We start from the raw sequence: 17,735 nt of genomic DNA, 5'->3' as shown, positions 1-17,735 counted from the left end.
TTACATGTATGTGTAAAATCAGGGTCAGGAAATTTAATGAATGTACAAGATCTCACCATACTGCAAGACAATCAATCATTCCAATGATGAGTGCCCAGCACTGCTGTACAGCTAAACCACACTTCTTTGTCCAGTATAAAATAATTTCTCTTCTAGATATTTTTAACTTTGTAAACCATTTTAGTTACACATGGTCCAACCAAATGTAAACCAACAGTTCCACTGTATCAAAGTGGCCACTATTATTTAGGTGGAAAATAACTGGGTGGAGAACGTGCCTGTTTTTGACCATGTCATTTTTCTTAATTAGAAGGAGGTCTGTCAACTTATGTGGATTCTGTCCTTGGTTGAGTGATTAGATCTCTCAATAAATGTATATTCCAGTGACTGAGGTTGTGAACAAACAATCATTCTCTACCTTGGAGCTAAGGAAAGTGGATCCAGGCTGTCACTAGAAGGGATGGTGGGAACAGAAACAAAAATAGATGTTAACTGGTCAACTCACTTATCCATAGAGGTCAAAACACTTCACATCGTTTAAGAACAATTTGGTTGAAAGCACAGAAAGATCTGTCTGCACTCCAACTGTAGCAGTGGAATGTAACACAGCAGTATATGTTTGAGATAGAGTAAGGGACAGTAACTTCTGAACCTTGAGGTAGAAAATGTTGTTAATCATTTTGAAATGCTGTACTTCTTTCTCCTACATCTACCTAGGGCAAGAGAAAAAGTAAGATGGGTAAGAGCCACTACAATTAATACAATGAGGGTCTAGTTTGCATTTGTCAGCATCACGCTCTTTGCCACCACAAAAAGCACACAACCATGACAGGATGCCATCGACTGACCAAACCTCTGACACTAAAAATATTTAAGATGGTTGGGAACACATGGCTATACCTTACAGTTCAGATAAATATTTCAAACTTGGACTCATCCATCCATAACACCCTTTTCCAATCATCAACAATTTCATTTTTGTAGTTTTTAACAAATTTTAGCCTGTTTACAAGATTTGAAGATTAAAGTAAAGGTTTATAAACTGCTAAACGACCAAATATTCCATTCTCATTGAGTTTTCTTGATATTGTAGATCTGGACACTCTTCTGTCATTTAGTACTTGGTTGTTTTTCTCATGCTTGAAATCAGTGGTGGTTTTTCCTTCTGTCCCGAAGGCTGCACAAACAAAGATATTTAACATCAGTATCAATTAGTTCAGGCACTCTGCCTCTTCCTTTCCTATTCTCAAATTTACATATTCCAATCTCACAATCTAGGGCATCTCTGAGTGCTTCAAGTCTGCAGCAATGTGTAAGAGAGTCCAACCAGTATCATGTAAAGGTTTTATGCAACTTCTCTGCTACTAACAATTTTTTATGTTTGATCTTGAGATCCCTCAAGATAGAGAAGATAGGAAAAGGCCTTGACCACTCATCAAAATATGTAGAGAGCCAAAACCAGCTTGAATAGAAGAGCTTGAAACTTATAAATGCGACAAAACAAAGAAAATGCCAGGATCCTGGGAAGATAGGAATGTGTAGGTAAGCATCCACAACATCTACCTTCATAATCCAAAGATCAGGAATGAAAGCCAATCAAAAAACATGTGTATGACTCTATGGTGAATTGTGGAAAGTCTATGAAGTGGCTAAAGGAAACAAGATCAATAAGAAAACAGTTCTTGTTCTTCCTGATGATGATAAACAAGTAGGAATAGAAACTTGGCTGAGAAGGAAAAATGAGGTTTGGAAAATGTGACTAAATTATTGGGAGTTAAACTTCATAAAGGCAGAAGAAAATCCAACTGCTGGGAGTCCAAAAAAATGAAACAGAATTGTGGTAAGCCAAAAATTGACTTTCATATTACCTGGTATACTGACTCTAAAATATAACTGATCTACAAATCTACTGGTATGAACCCCAATATCTGGTGATGAGGAAAGAAAAAAAAACAGCAATTTGAAAGTGTCTCACTTATAAAAGAATGGGAGAAGTCAACAGAAAAGAATAAAAAAAACATAATAAACCTGGTTGGTTAACTCCAGGAAAGGAGGAGGAGGCCTGGAGACATTCACTAGGGCTAAATATGATTGTGCAGTATAGGATGGGAAGGAAATAGACTGTCCAAATCATCATCCCCTTGTTCTGATTCCTTTGAGCAAGACGTGATTGGATACTCCTCATGTGAATCAGAAGTCTGCATGAAAGTAGGTAACCCTTTATTATAAATTGTATTGTTGTCTGTATATTAAAATATATTTGTGTTAAAAAAGAAAATTGTATACATCAATTTTGTTGGCAAATATCATAAATGTAATACATGTTGACATTTAATAAACTTCTAAATTCAAATCCATATGGAGCTGCAAAGTAACATGAAAATAAAAGATGCATGTGAACTAAAACTGTAGAACCAAAGTGCAGCAAACAAAGACAAAAATTAAGTTCACATAAAAACAACAGGTAACTGATTGAAAATCCCATGTAGTAAAGCTTGAGCAAAAAACAAGTCCAGCTGTCTCACATGAAAATGCATGAGTAAGTGGGAATATTAAGATTAGTGGCAAGTGAAAATAAATGCATATAGATGGCACTACAAGTCACAAAACCTTATTATACAAGAGGAGGTGAGATACTGTATTGGAATTCTTAAAGTTAATTTATTCATTTCTGCACAGCTATAAAGAATACTGCTTGTAAAAAAAACAACTTCATTTTCATAATTTCCCCCCCCATCACAAGGAATAACTACTTTTATTAAAATCCTATCACTTCTTGAGAATTTAGTATCCATTTGTTGATTCAAGAGTTTCTCCTTAGTTTTTATAAAGGCTTTGATTGAAATCTTATGTTGTCACATCAAATTATTTAATCATTTACAAGTAAGACAGCTATAAAGAGAACTTAAATATTATTGGATTAGCAAGAAGTAAACTATCATATGAATAAAGCACAAGTTTTCTACTTTTTGTTGTTCAGATATAGTTTTTGTAAATGTTCCTTCCATTGTGAATTGTGAAAGTATTTGTTAAAAACTACATCTGTTTGTAACTTACAGAATTTTCCTTCAATGAGAACACAAATAACTTGAGAAAAGGTAGATAAACATATACTGTTTAGAATTGGATTGAGTGGATAACAAAGAAACAAGTAAATTTTTAATACAGTAACAAATACACAATATTTAAAACAGCTCGTTATCAGGTGGATGACCTAGACACAGGTCTGTACACACAAATGTTAGAAGAAATTCAGGAAATCAACCTAACCAACATATGTGGCACCTTATAACCTAAGCTCTTTAGCAAAACTTTAGCTCTTTGACATGAAACTAAGTTTTAATAAAGATATTTCTGATATTTTGTTTTTGTTTGAAAATATGGGTTTTTTAAATTTTAATATACGTATATAATATACTATATATATAGGTTTAATGAATTGTAATATTTATAAATTTGAGTTTTTGTATTTTTAATTACATCCACCAAATAAAAATCATCAAATCAAATATGTTTACTGCTTGATAAATATAGTAGGTGATTGCAAAATACTGTGATGACTAAAATCTTTATTGAATATTGCTTTTATGTTTATCCTGTTCAAATAAAATACACATATAAATTGCCTAACAGACTACTTAATTTTAATTTTGTCATTAAAATATTTTTAAAGGAAAAGTTTTCTGCATCTAAATATATAATGACCTTTAGAATAACCTTGAGAGTAATTCAAAAATTACTTTTAACAACAACAAAAAGAATAATAATTCCATGTTAAATAGAGTAAGGAAATTAATAGTATGTTACAATAATACAGTGGTTGAAAAAGTTAAGATGACAGCACACACTATTTTTTTTTTTTTACAATAATCAATCAATGATCAGTAACTAACACATTCAGTGTTATAACCAACAGTTTTTTTAATGGTGAATATTTCAAATGCTTTAATGTCTTACAAGATAATATATATTACTAAGAATAATGTAAGAATATGTTAATGCTGACTAAAAAGCAAGTATCATTACAAGCAAGAGGTGTGATGATTAAAAAGTTATTTATAATCATGAAAATCAATAAGAGAAAAATAAAAATCACTTTGTATTTAAAAAATAGGAAATGGAGACTTGAAGTCTATGGGTAGAATCACAATAACAAATTATAACTACATAACAAGCTGAAAGTTCACAATAGTAATATAACATTGATCAGTTACATATAATTAAGTAAAAATATTTCAGAAAGGAGAGGTCATAAGCAATGTGCCTATTTAAGCATTGGTCTTGCATGCTCCAGTCATTTATCCCCACTAGTTCTTAACAGCAAGGCAGGGTGGGAGAGTGTCAGCAGAGTTAAGTATTACTGGAAATACATTTTCAGTTTATGAAAATAAACTGACAATATAGCAAGCATTTCAGATTGAGAAGGTGGAGGGACTGGTATAGACATGATCCATACAGAAAGCATCTGCATAGAACAATGGTGTCCTAAGATAAAAGTGGTATACAAGTGAGGGAACCACACAACATCCAGAACATGTACACTCTTCATTTGGATTGAGTTCCTGTATCAAGGGTTTCCACCTTGATAATAATCATCAGTACAGGCCAGTCCCAAACAGACAGCCAAGGGTCCACAACTCTGGGTTGGAATTAAGGGGTTTTAATCTCTATATTCCATGTTGGTGGCTAGAACTAATGGATCACAATGTTATAGATACATATACCTGTAGCCACAGAGTGATGCATTTTGTACTACCAGAATCATGACAAGAAAGTAAGTAACACTGAGATGGACAAACTTTCTCCTTCACCTGAAGAAGTCCAAAAGGCACATCTCCAAGCTTAGAATGATGAGATTATGTATGCCATACTCAACCAAAGAAACAGCACTCACCTGGCCTAAATTTATGAATATTAATTTTCACTCCCCAAACAAGTGGGAAAGGAGTATTCCACTTACCCCTGGAATTATACAATATACAAAACCAACATTGATAAAAAACTGGTAGGCCATGCACATCCCAACAGGATAACATAGTGTCAAATCTGAACCAGAATTATGTGTAGGCTCCCATGGAGGATGGTGCCACTCCTACTGACATCTGGGAAAGACACCCAGGAACCCGCATAAGACTCCAAACCTTGTTTTCTTCTCTAACACTCTGGAGGAAAAGCCTCTGTCCACCATGCCAGTAACTGAAAAACTAGGTGTATTATGGACTCCTTAGCTCCAGCAGTAGAATCTGGATGGTAATGTGAATTAGAGAGCCCTGAGGAACAGTGCAATAGATGAACCAAGTTTTCTAAATGTTTGAAAGCTCACCAACCTTGATTTATTCAATTTAATGATAAGTAGGATCAGACAGAATCTCCCTTAAATTTACTCATGGTAGTTCATGAATGACAGTTCATAATAATGCAGCAATGCCATTTGGCAACTACCTAGATAGTCTTATGGAACACCTCATCTTTACAGACCCTGCTGCAACCAGTAGTAAAGATAATCAAATTCGTTGCTAGTGTAGCAATATGCACCATAAAATGCGATCTAGTGAGAGCAAGATGTAAGGAACCCTAGAAAATAGAGAGAAAATACAAATAAATGTACTGTGATTACAGTACCACCTCCTCCTTATAATCCACCAAATGTTGCTAAAAACAGGCATGGGGTAGAAAAAATCCCACAAGAAAGCTGCCCAAGTAAGTAAGGAATGTGAGAGAAAAGCAATGGGAGAAGCTTAAATATTGGCCCATATGAGGCCCCACTGAAGAAATGAAATTGCCAGCAAGAAACCAATGTGCTGAATCTGCTGAGTTGTAGTACAGAAAATACCACACTTGTAAAGACCAAAATATGCAAAATGGATAGTTGGAAATCCTGCTTTAAGGAAATGGGAAACCAAAGGATCCAAATGAATATATATTCAAGATGATGACCACAAAAGTAGGTAGGTGGGTCAAATACCACTTCCAGGCCTAACAGGCCAAAACAATTTTAGGTTACAATTGAATGCAGAAGTGAGAAACATGGCAGAAAAATTGCAAAGATGGATGTATCCCTCTTCCAAAGTTACCAGAAACTTAAAATGAAACAGCTTAACAGGATATAGCATGGTCTAAGGGAAGGGCAGAGACAAAGTCCTACAAATGTGTAAACAACTACAACTTATTACATCAACATGTCAGCAGTCAAAACAAAAAAAATATATTTTCACCAGGAGATGGAAAACAAAGGCAAGCCAACAGACAAGGATGATACAAAGTCATCTATCCTATCACATAAGGATAGATTGTACACTACAAATCCATTAAAAGATTTAATTTCTGTTTTGAATTCATTAATAGAACAGTTCTGTTATCCATTCATAGTACTAAAAGAAAGAAAATTTAACACCAAAAACATAAGATACAATTGGGTCCTACTTCCACAATCACCTCCACTACTTTATGTGGATGAACATAACTGGTAATTACAGCGAATGAAATGGATGACGATTGGGAGTTATACTAGTTAGTTTAGATAACTAGTTGAGACTCTTTAAACTAATATAAAGTGTCTACTGGGCTACTAATTAGTGCCTTACCACCATAACTGGGACAGGAATGCCAACTTCAGGAGGTAGGTTTAACTTATTTATCCCCAAGTAATAATACCTTGTTATTTCTTTCTTTCTTTCTTCTTTAATCACCTTCATACAAGGTGATTTATTTTTGTTTGGGGTTGTTTTTGTTTTTAACAAATTATTATTAGTCAGAGGTTTGGATTTGCTGTTTTCATTGCAGTCCTTCCTTTTGATGATGTTTTATTTTACTTAACTGCTTAGTATTAACATTCTCTCTATATATAAATTATAATTATATCAAAATGCACAAGGTAGTGTAAAAATCACCATCTGTAGCAGGACCATGCATCAAGAAAAGTGATTACATTACCTAAGTGAGGTGCATATATATATATATGGCACCTGGGTAGAGGGCACTTTCAGAAAGGTGGAGAAATTTGCAAATTAGATATTGCCAAGGGCATTTAAGTGGAGTATAAAAGACTGGATGTGCAAAACCAATGCTTATGAAGACAAGTCCAATGTCAGTAAATAGCTTTATTGTTAAGGAGATGTCTATCTAATGATAAACATGGAGGGTGGTTTTGTAACTTATCCAAAATTATTAAGGAAAACTTAGAAAGTATGTCACAAAAATTATATCATGAAAGACATAGGTGGAGATCTTAGCATGACATACTGTAAAAAGTATTGTTCTCTTTATTTACAAGCATAAAGTGACATATCCACATTAAAGTCGCTTCTTTCAAATTACAAAAAGTGTAGTGGTAAACACAGTAAAAGTTGTATCATAAGATAAAATAGGAGTAAAAAATACATTTGTCATAGGTCTGATACAGCACATTAGGTCTGATACAGCACATTCACTGAAGTTTAGATATCAATCATAAGAATCAAAAATATATTTTTGTCATAACACACCTAAAATTTGTTGTTTGCTTTCCAAAAGTTCATAGTAGCTAGTTGCAATAATTCCTGCTGGACACTGTGGATTAAAATGTCCTGTGATGACCAATCTTTCACAAGTTTCCATCAAAGAATATGAAAACAATGAAGGATCAATTCCATAGGTCCTCCATCCTCCTACTCCATCAGCAACACCTACAGAATAATTATGAGATTAAACTAAATAAAGTTGTAACAAGTTTTTATACTTGCCTACTCATAACTAAGCCGTGTTTTACTTGAACTTGGTTCAAATCACAAATCAATGTTGTTTTTTCTGGTGTAACAACAGCATTCAACTTGCACTGCTATGATGTCACTGTTCATCACACTGTTATAATATTTGCAACAGGATAAGTTAGTAACTACAAGTTAAGTTCTGGTATTATTTTTAAAGCACTTTCCTTTTAAAAAGCCACATCAACCTCAAGAATATTGATATTTGTAAATCATTCTTAAATCCATGTACACACACAGCTAAAAAGTTGTTCAGTTTGCACACATTTCATGATAATTATATAGTTTAGAGTAAAAGGTAGCCAGTTTCTTGTAATTCACACATTTCAGTACATAGGAATAAAAGTTGTAATAAAACATTCACTGCATTTCAATTATATTTTATCTCCTTCAAGTATCATTTGAGCCTGGAACTTCACACACTATAAGCAAGTGATCTGCCAACTAAGCTTAATGTTTAATCCTAAAAATTGCTAACACACTTTTCACCCATTGATACAATATATTTACAAATTCCAGTAAAAAGCAAGAGATCAATAAGAAAACATTTATATGTAGAACTTTAATTTCTCAACACTGAAAATGTATTTCAACAGTCACTTACCTTCTCTCACAGTCACAGAAATAGGAATTTTTGTTCAGTGCTATCCTCTATATGCAAAACATTTTTGCATGCCACAAGCCTCGAGTTCCCTTATCTCTTATACAATAACTTGATTCAAATTCATCTTGTGGCAACCCTCCACCCAAAAATGTGCAACACACTCTTTGGATGCATGTAATTTCCTCTCTATTCAATTCTACCAAACTATCATTTTAAGTTATGGCAGAAAATGTCAGCACCAGTTTTCAATAAAAGGAAAGACAAGAAGTGAGAAAGAAGGCAAGTGCCTATTGGAAATACATTTTCTGTGCATGAAAATTATAATTTCTGATACAGTACATTATCTCCACTTGCATCAATAGCTAGAATCCCAAACCAAAAAGGTAGAGAAACCAGTACAAGAGAAAGAAGCATGCAAAGAACATCCATAAAAAAGTAAATCCTCACAGTAGAGAATCATACATGGGAGACTGCACTACTTCTGTACTAGGTATACTCTTCACCTAAAGTGGAAAAAAGTGTTGCAGATATGGGCAGAAATTGGGAGTACATCTAAAAGTGAGAGAACAATGGGTGGATAAGAATCCAATCCACATGATATTGGAGTCTCAATCCCCTAGAGTATATCATTGTGTGTGAAAGTAAAGGGATGTGATTTCAGGTATACAGGGACTAGGACATGACGAACCATGCAGAAATTTAACTGGATCCAAAATATAAACCACTGGGGATCAACATCCATGTAACGGTAAAAAGAGTCTCATATTATTTTCACCTCAAGTTCAGACTGGAAAAAATATTGTATTTCCTCAATCTATGAATGGAACACATGATAGAAATGTAAGAAACTGATCAAACAAAAACCAGGAATCTGACTTACTGTTATGTAAAGATGTTTTTGTAATGTAAATCATCTCAAAATCAAATTAAAAGGAAGAACCATATTAACCTGCAAGTAACTCCAATATGACCCACAACACAGATGGAGTACCAAAAGTATAAATGAGTGAGAAAATAAAAAACCTGTAATATATGTGCAATAATTTATGGTATTTGGTTCAGCTCTAAATCCAAAACCCAGCCACTGGGAACCAGCCTTCACACAGGAATGGAATGGGAAAATCCAAATGAAAGGAGTAAAGTGCAATTTTAATGTTTCACTCTAATTATACACAGTGGGGAACATCATCATCTACACCAGCAGAACACTGATGTATTAGTCTCAACTTAATGGTTTTATCATTATATGTTCATTTTATGATTATCACACTGAGGAGGTTGCCTCCGTGGTCCAACAGCTTAGACTCCTATATTCTACTGGAAGAAAAGGAGGATACAAACTGCAGTGGAAAGTCTGGAAGAACAACATTTGAAACAGTGCAATGGGTGACTAGAAAAACTATTTTGAAAAGTAAACAATGTCTGAGTTATTCAATCTAAAGCATGGCAGGAATGGGCAGCTATCTCCTTCTGCTTTACCAATGAAGTCCATAAGTGAGTATGGGCAGTGACAGACATATAAATGAAGCAACAATATTGTGAGGACAAACCTACAAACAATCTTGTAGTAAAACCAACCTCAGTAGTGTATATTTAGTGGAAATTCAAACTGTTATTTGATAAACAATCATGGCCTTAAAGTGTGGATTTTACTAGACACCACTCCCTGCAGAGTAGGAATCTAAAAAGAGAAAAAGCAACATGCCCCAGAAAAAGAAGACGTATATATACAAAAAAGTATCATTCAAAGTCACAATCTCACCAAAGAGTAAAGAATGCCAACAGGTGAATAACAATACCTTAACAAGAAGGAAACAATCATCCAAAATAGAGATTGAGAGATTAATGTATGAGTTTAAGTCCCAGTGTTCAAAGTGCAAGGTAAAAAGGAAGGTGCATGATTGGAATGAAAACATCAGGAAATGATGATGTGAGAAAGAAGAGGAGAAATAAAAGGACAATCAAACCACAATCCAAATACAATGGATAAGGGAGGAAGAAAAAAAACAAAAACAAAGGAGTGGTGCAAGGGAATGAAACATGAGAAGAAGCCCTGAGAGCATTGAAGTAATCTACAGCATGTATTAGACAAAGGGGGCATGGATCTGACTGAGAATAAAAGCAGAAGATAACAAACAATGAAAGAGTCAAAAATAATATACCACATGAGCCCCCATAATGTAGATTAATAAAACTGACCCAGAACAAAAAAGAGCATATCAAGCCAAAACAACAGAAAAAAATCCAGATCTGTGCTGGCCAAGAGTTATCAATCAGAAAGCTCTGACCTGGAAAGACATGGATGAACAAATATTTTGGGAAGAAGACTGATGAAATAAAAACAAACTAAGTTACAAACTAGATATAATCCTTTCTCAATGTACCAAATGCTAGGACACATGGATAATGAAGCAGAGACCAAAAACAAAAGACATAACTTGGAATCAATACAAGATTCAGAAACCTCATATATAGCAGTGCCCAGTAATCGACAGAGTCACCACAAACTGAAAAATCAACAGGTCGTTTCTTGAGTGAAAGTGTTGGGGCTGAAGAATCAATCAGCAATGTAGACAAAAGCATCTGGAACATGACATTCCAGGTTGGTTGGTTATATGGTATCTATTGGAACAAAGCAATTAGGCTTTCTGCACCAAACCACCTGTAAAAAATAAAAGTAAAATTATTAAAACATAAAAAAATCAAGTTAAAATAAAACAACTGTCAAATTTTAGATTAAAAACTTGAGCAAAATTAAAATGGCCAATCGCCATCACCAATGACACTGTCCAACATCAGAGGTAAACCCATGGTAAAAATATGTCTAAAATGATGCCGTCATTCAAAGTCGTAACATTGGCACAACAGTGAAACGTGTTATTGTGATTTGAGTATCATAAAGGCCACGCCCTGCATGGCCAGGTGGTTAAAGCACTTGACTCATAATCTGAGGGTTGCAGGTTCGAATCCCTGTCCCACCAAACATGCTCATTCTTTCAACCGTGTGGGCATTATTATGTGACAGTCAATCCCACTATTCATTGGTAAAAGAGTAGCCCAAGAGTTGGTGGTAAATGGTGATGACTAGTTGCCTTCCCTAAAGTCTTACACTGCTAAATTTGGGATGGCTAGTGCAGAGAGCCCTCGTGTTGCTTTGCACAAAATTCAAAAACCAAACCACAAAGGACACACATTGGTGCATCAGTTCCAGATAAAATAAAAATGACTGGAGTATCCATAATAAATATAGTACATTTCATTGCCCACTGATGCCCTACAAGGGGATGCACAACAATACAAATAAAAGATACTGCAGTAATGCCAGGGTTTTGTGAACACTATACTCAAACAGCAGCATCAGACAATGTCCACAACACCCACTGAAAATGTCCCAAAAAGACCAGATGGTTGGCCCTTTGTAGGACCACCCCAAGGCTTCCCTTCACAGGTCACCACAAGGAAAAATATGTCAAGTGGGTGGGCTCAAAAAGGAATATCCACTATCTACCACAAAGAGAACAAGAACATCATCCTACCTTGGTGAGCAATACAAGCCACCACCATCAAATAGTTGGAATGAAGCAAGATTAGTCATATTTGGACAAATGTAACAGAGTAAACTAAAATAAATTGGATGAGTGAAGGTGATAAGACTATCTGTCTGAAGAGCATTGTCCTGAAGCCTTCTATTGATTGATTCACACACCTCCACCTAAGAAGATGAGCATAATGGAAGAAAAACAAAAATAATCCAGAAGAGAGGAAGGAAGTGGTAAACCCAACATCAAGGGGTAGATGTTTAACCACCAACACACACAATTGAAGAGGGAAAAATAAGAGTTCAGAGAAAAATCCAAAGAACCCTATCACAAGACCATGGATTTTGCAGAGTCTTCTGAACATATTTTGAATATGCTAGACCCAAAACAGAGAAGTGGTCTCATATAAATCAAATCCCTCAATACATTAGAACTTCACTTAACAATAAGATAGTGAACCATCATGGCTTGGATAACAGAAAATTTCATTTAGGAAGAGAAAGGATGGTCCAAATGGAGAGTGGTGTTTAAAAATACATTCCATAACGAAACTATAATGTGAGGTATGAAACAGGAAAAACTTATATCCAACTACTCAAGCTCGTAGATGAGTATGTTAAGACTACTACCATTTGGAAAGAGCTAACACAATTTATGGTGTTGGCAAAATCCCCAAAAATGTAAAAAAGTCAGGCAAAATGTAGACCATATAAAAAATGACATGCAAAGCTGAAAGAAGTCCAAATGGCAAAGCACAAAATAAGTAACAAATCAAGTAGTGAACAAACCTGAGGTTTGGACAATTTGGAAAATAAGAATGTTTATCATGGACACCTTCAGTCCTGCAAAGACTACATATTAAAATGAAGAAGACCCAAGAAGTGATTGAGGAAAGACCAATCAATACAAAACTGCAATCAGCATCAAAGTAACAGGTAGAGAACAAGATGGTGCTGGACACAAAATGAACAATGATGATAATGTCTCAGAATGAAACAAAAGAGATATCAAAAATGTTTCAATATAGCATCATAAATACTCCATGTGATACTAAATGTGCATGATTATCCTCCAAAAACAGGCCAATAGAGAAAAAAAACTGACCTAAAGTTTCTCTAAGCAAGGAATGATAAACAAATGGTAGGGTCTCAACCGAGAAAATCCCAGAAACAAAGAACCCACATGTGGAGGAAAATAATTGAAGATGGCAAATGTCCCAACACAAAAACAGAGGTTAAACATTACCTGTAAGAAAGTCAATAGGGTAATATGAAGTTGAAAAACTAGGTTGGAAATAAAATGGATAAAATTAACAAAATTCCAAACAACATATAATCAAGAAAAAAATCTGCCTGATGGTAAGCTAAAACAAAAAGAATTAAAGCATATGTAGAGTAATGTTTGCAAGTCCACCTGCAAAAGAGATGAAATGAAAATGATCATCATGAAACACTGGGTGGAGAAGTGTAGCACACTGTATATATGTAGGGGAAGGTGAGCAATACTGCAAGTGGGTAGGGTAGACTCTGGCTCCCAGGGAACCTTAGAAAATGAAATCAATGGTATCAAATATAAAGAATGACAAATAAAAAATAATAGCTGTTTTGTAGATGTTAAAAAATTCAGTAGTGAAATAATGTATTTGGTGATGCGTGTTGAGGAAAACAAGATATTGAACACAATTCTTGATTAACCCACAAGCAGAACTATAGGTAAGCAAAAAATGGCAGAAACATGTTCAGTGATGACGAGAAAACCCACTTGTAGAGAAAAATATATGTAAAAACGGCTGGTTTGGGTTTAGAAAATATTTATGTAGAGGAGCGAACAACATTTTGACCTTCTTCAGTCATCGTCAGGTTCACAAAGAAAGAAAGAGGTAACTGACCAATAGCTGACCACATGTTTGAAGGGGGTTGTGTATCTGAATGTAGAGGGTGTGCTTTGATGTTTGATTATATTTATTAATATTGGTATAAAGGTGTTCCTCTGTATTGCTTTATTTGGGGCTTGAGTTATTGTATAAGGATTATTTAATTTTGCATTTGTTTATGTTTGTTTCTTTATTTAGTATTTGGGTGTTTTATATAATTATGTTGCGTTTATTTGATTTGCAGTGTTCGAAAACGTGTAAAGGTGACTTTTTGTGTTCTTTGAATCTGGTTTCCATTTTTCTACTTGTTTCTCTAATATAGAAGTTGTGGCAGTTATCACATTGTATTTTATAATGTTGGTGTGATGTTTGTCAATGTAGTTTTTACACAGCATAGACCTTAGTTTTGTGTGTCTGGTTTTTGAATAACTTTGATATTAACTAGAATGTCATATTTTGTTACTAGTTTTTGCCAAATGTTGGTTATTTTTCTGCTGATGTTGGGAATATATGGTACGCAGTAGAAACATGTTCAGCCTAAGGTATATTACTGTGCTTGAAATTAAAAAACCTAACCTAATAATAAATATGAACAATATTGAGAGAAGTTTCTGCAAAACCCAGCTCAAGAATTCCAGAGAGTTATAAAGTTGTACAAGATAAATAACAACAAAAAATTTGTAAAATATAGTAAGTGTATATTAACAATAACATGAATGAGATGTGATGTATGGAAGGAAAACGACACAGTTAAACTAATGATCCATGCACCAGTAAGTTGAACTACAGGTAATCCTAAAATTTTAAAGACCCATGTTAAGCCAAAGCAAATAGTACCTGACAAAAGATACAATTATGCCCGATTTCCAACCTGACCTACAAGTATGGACAAATCTAACAAAACTTGTCATGAAACCCAAATAACTACACATTATAATATTAAAAGTATTCAAAAATGAAAAGAGTATAATGTCTTATTTTTTCAAAGTTGGTAGACCATATTTCATAGTGTGGGACCCCAACCTCAAGTTCAAGGCTTACAAAGGTCAGCTCATTGGATAATCAGTTTCCTGACAAAGCAAAGTGATAATTTCCCCATAAGTATTACCCAGCTTGTGTAAACATGCTGATAGAATATAACTTCCAAAACAATAACTTAGAATTCAGGATGAATAATGAAACATGACTGTGTAGGCAAAAAGAAAGAAACAGAAAATAATTTCACTTTGGAGTAACTAAAGCTATAAATATAACTACTGTATAATAAATAGTAAACTTGTGAAGAGAAAATGATACAAACATGCAGAAAAAAACAACTTGAAGAGAGCACAAACTAAATGCCACAACATGAGTCCTGCCAAACAAGAAGTGATAATTCAGAAGAATCAAATGGAGGGAGTAACATGCATCAGGTGAGTATGTTGCACTCTTATTGATGAAGAGTTGCACGATGATTTGCATTCAAGATATATTTGAATTAAGTAGATTATGAGGTTTGTGAGAGCTCAAAGCTTGTGGCATGTAAAAATTTTTTCTTTGATACAGTGAACAACACTGACTGTGAATACCTATTTATGTAAGAAGAGGTAATTTACCTTATTGAAAATACTACATTTGTTGTAATTTAGCTTTATTTCATCTCCTTTGAACAATATTTGAACCTGGGACTTCACACACTATGGGCAAGTGCTCTTAGAAATTACTAATAAGGTAGGTTTGTAAATATGTTGTAGCAATTGTTGAAATCTATATGATGTTATCTTTTCCTAAGTGTGGATTAAACAAATAATTTATTTTTTAGTAAACAAAGAAAACCATTGTCTAATCTTGCTGTTTTTCTTGCAAGAAGCACTGACATCAAACTTTGTGCTGTTATTTTGCCAACTACAATGGCTTCTGAATGCACATGCTGTATAATGAACAAATGAAATGCTGATTCAAACTTAAGAATTATTGTGTCAACATAAAAATAAAAAATGGTAATAGAAACTAAATAATACTAATAAAAATTAATAACTTACCACACAGTATCCGTATCTATAATTTTAACATTTAAAACATCCAACTAATAACACTACCAATTTTCCACTGTAAAAAAAAAACACTTTAAACATGAAAAACTTTCCAAATCAACAATTATTCTTCAAATATCACAAAATTGACATCTTTTTACAAACTACAACACAGTTCCAAAATGTGAAAACAAACTTTTAATCTATTCTCTTCTTGACAGAGACAATAGAAAAATTGAAAACCAGGAACCAGCTAGGATCCTGCTTCTACATCAGTTGGCTGATCATACATTATGCCATTAAACAAAAATGACTAATTTATGATCAGTCTTCTATATATGACAAAGAGATTTTATAATTAAAAAAAACAAAACTGTTCTAGTGTAAATAAAGTAAAAATGATATCAGCAGCAGGTTTGATGACTCCCCATAACAGGTAAATTTTACATATTTTCTTATTGAATACATCACCACCATTGTAAGACCTAATGTTGAATCTAAATCTAATGTTCCAAGTTTTGATTGTAAAATTGTGTAAACATTTTTCCTAATAGTGCAAATAACTTACTGTTTTTGTCTGTTAGTCATTCAGATTCATTTATGCTTGTTTGAATCACAAACAAGTGTATTAAATATCATTAGATTATTCTAGGATTTATGTTGCATTTATTTGTTTGTAATTTTATGCTGCAATTAATCTTTATTAAAGTGCCTTCTGTTAATGGGTATTTCTCATGCATTTATTTCTTTACAATTTAAGAATTTAGTATACAATGTTCATTCACTTGTGGCAAAGGGTATTTTGCACTGTGTGTGCGTTATTAGTCGATCTATGTTTTCACCTTTAGGGTAACGTCAATACTGTATGAAAATAACATATTAAAGACTATTTTTTCATGTATCAAAAACTACAATGTACAACTTGAATTCTTATTTATTCTGTTTCTGCACTACTATGCTATTTTGTTTTTAATATGTAAATATACAAACCAATCATGTTCACTTATATATATTTATAGTGTAAAAATTATTAATCTTTTATTATAGTACTAACCATATGTTGCCATATGATCACTGACTATTGACCACTGTCAATATCTAACAAGGATAAGCTGCTGAATTACATAATCTTTAGGAATATTAACAAGATGAACTTCATGAACTGCTTTGTTTCAACTACATTTACTGTTATATCTTGATGAAATTACCTTAGATAATTTCTAAAATGATCGTCCACAACAATGATAGGAATGTTTGTAGAAAAGTGAAATACAGAAGGAGGAACAAAATGGGTAATCCATCCTTATAATTTTTGAAATAGAGAAATACATCTGTGCAATACTTCTTGATCACTGACAAATAAATATACACAATATTAAAAATGATTTTTCAAAATTGCATCATGCAAAATTAAAATAATACTCCAATTTCAATAAAAGTAAGTTTAGACACATGAAAAACATGTCTTCTGCTTGTTTTATTACTGAGCAGCTGCTGAGAAACACAGGATATTTTGATAAGGGACACTATTGCATTTCATACACACCAAACTTGTGCACATGATAAATTAGGTCATTTACTACATTTTTTTTTTAATTTTGTACAGTCTGAAATTAATCTTGCTTAAAGCTTAAATAGCAGACAAATGCTTCAGTAGGATTCTTAATCAGTGAGAACACTTATTATTTATCCTTACTCAAAGGAATTAACTTTTAATACAAATAAATATACAAATAAAAGTCTATAAACAGAAACCCAGATTTTTTGTATTACCATAAAGATCATACTGTTTTTCAACCCAATGCATCACCATTAATACAACTAAAAATAGTTTTGACATAAAAAAATTCAACACAGCTGTTTCATTAAAAAGTTGTTACTTTAAAAATGAGAATAAGGTTCATAAAAAGAATACAGAAACAAGGTAAGTAGCTTTAAGTGAAAATACAGTTGAAGAAAAAA

The 17,735-nt window shown here is 33.4% G+C and overlaps 1 protein-coding gene across 2 annotated transcripts in view; it reads right to left on the bottom strand.

Annotated features, from left to right (window-relative positions):
• The window catches only part of LOC143244301 (protein phosphatase PTC7 homolog), a 73,671-nt gene that overhangs the window by 32,862 nt on the left and 23,074 nt on the right, over positions 1-17,735 (bottom strand). Inside the window, exon 2 of one of the 2 annotated variants that reach the window (XM_076488707.1) lies at positions 7,485-7,664. The exons of the other annotated variant lie outside the window; for it this stretch is intronic. Within the exon in view, the coding sequence (XP_076344822.1) occupies positions 7,485-7,664 (180 nt within the window). The remainder of the gene's footprint in view (positions 1-7,484; positions 7,665-17,735) is intronic. 2 annotated transcript variants of the gene reach the window in all.

The sequence above is a fragment of the Tachypleus tridentatus genome, chromosome 2, assembly GCF_004210375.1.
Source record: "Tachypleus tridentatus isolate NWPU-2018 chromosome 2, ASM421037v1, whole genome shotgun sequence".
NCBI lineage: Eukaryota > Metazoa > Arthropoda > Merostomata > Xiphosura > Limulidae > Tachypleus > Tachypleus tridentatus.
This window is presented reverse-complemented; position numbering and strand designations above follow the sequence as displayed.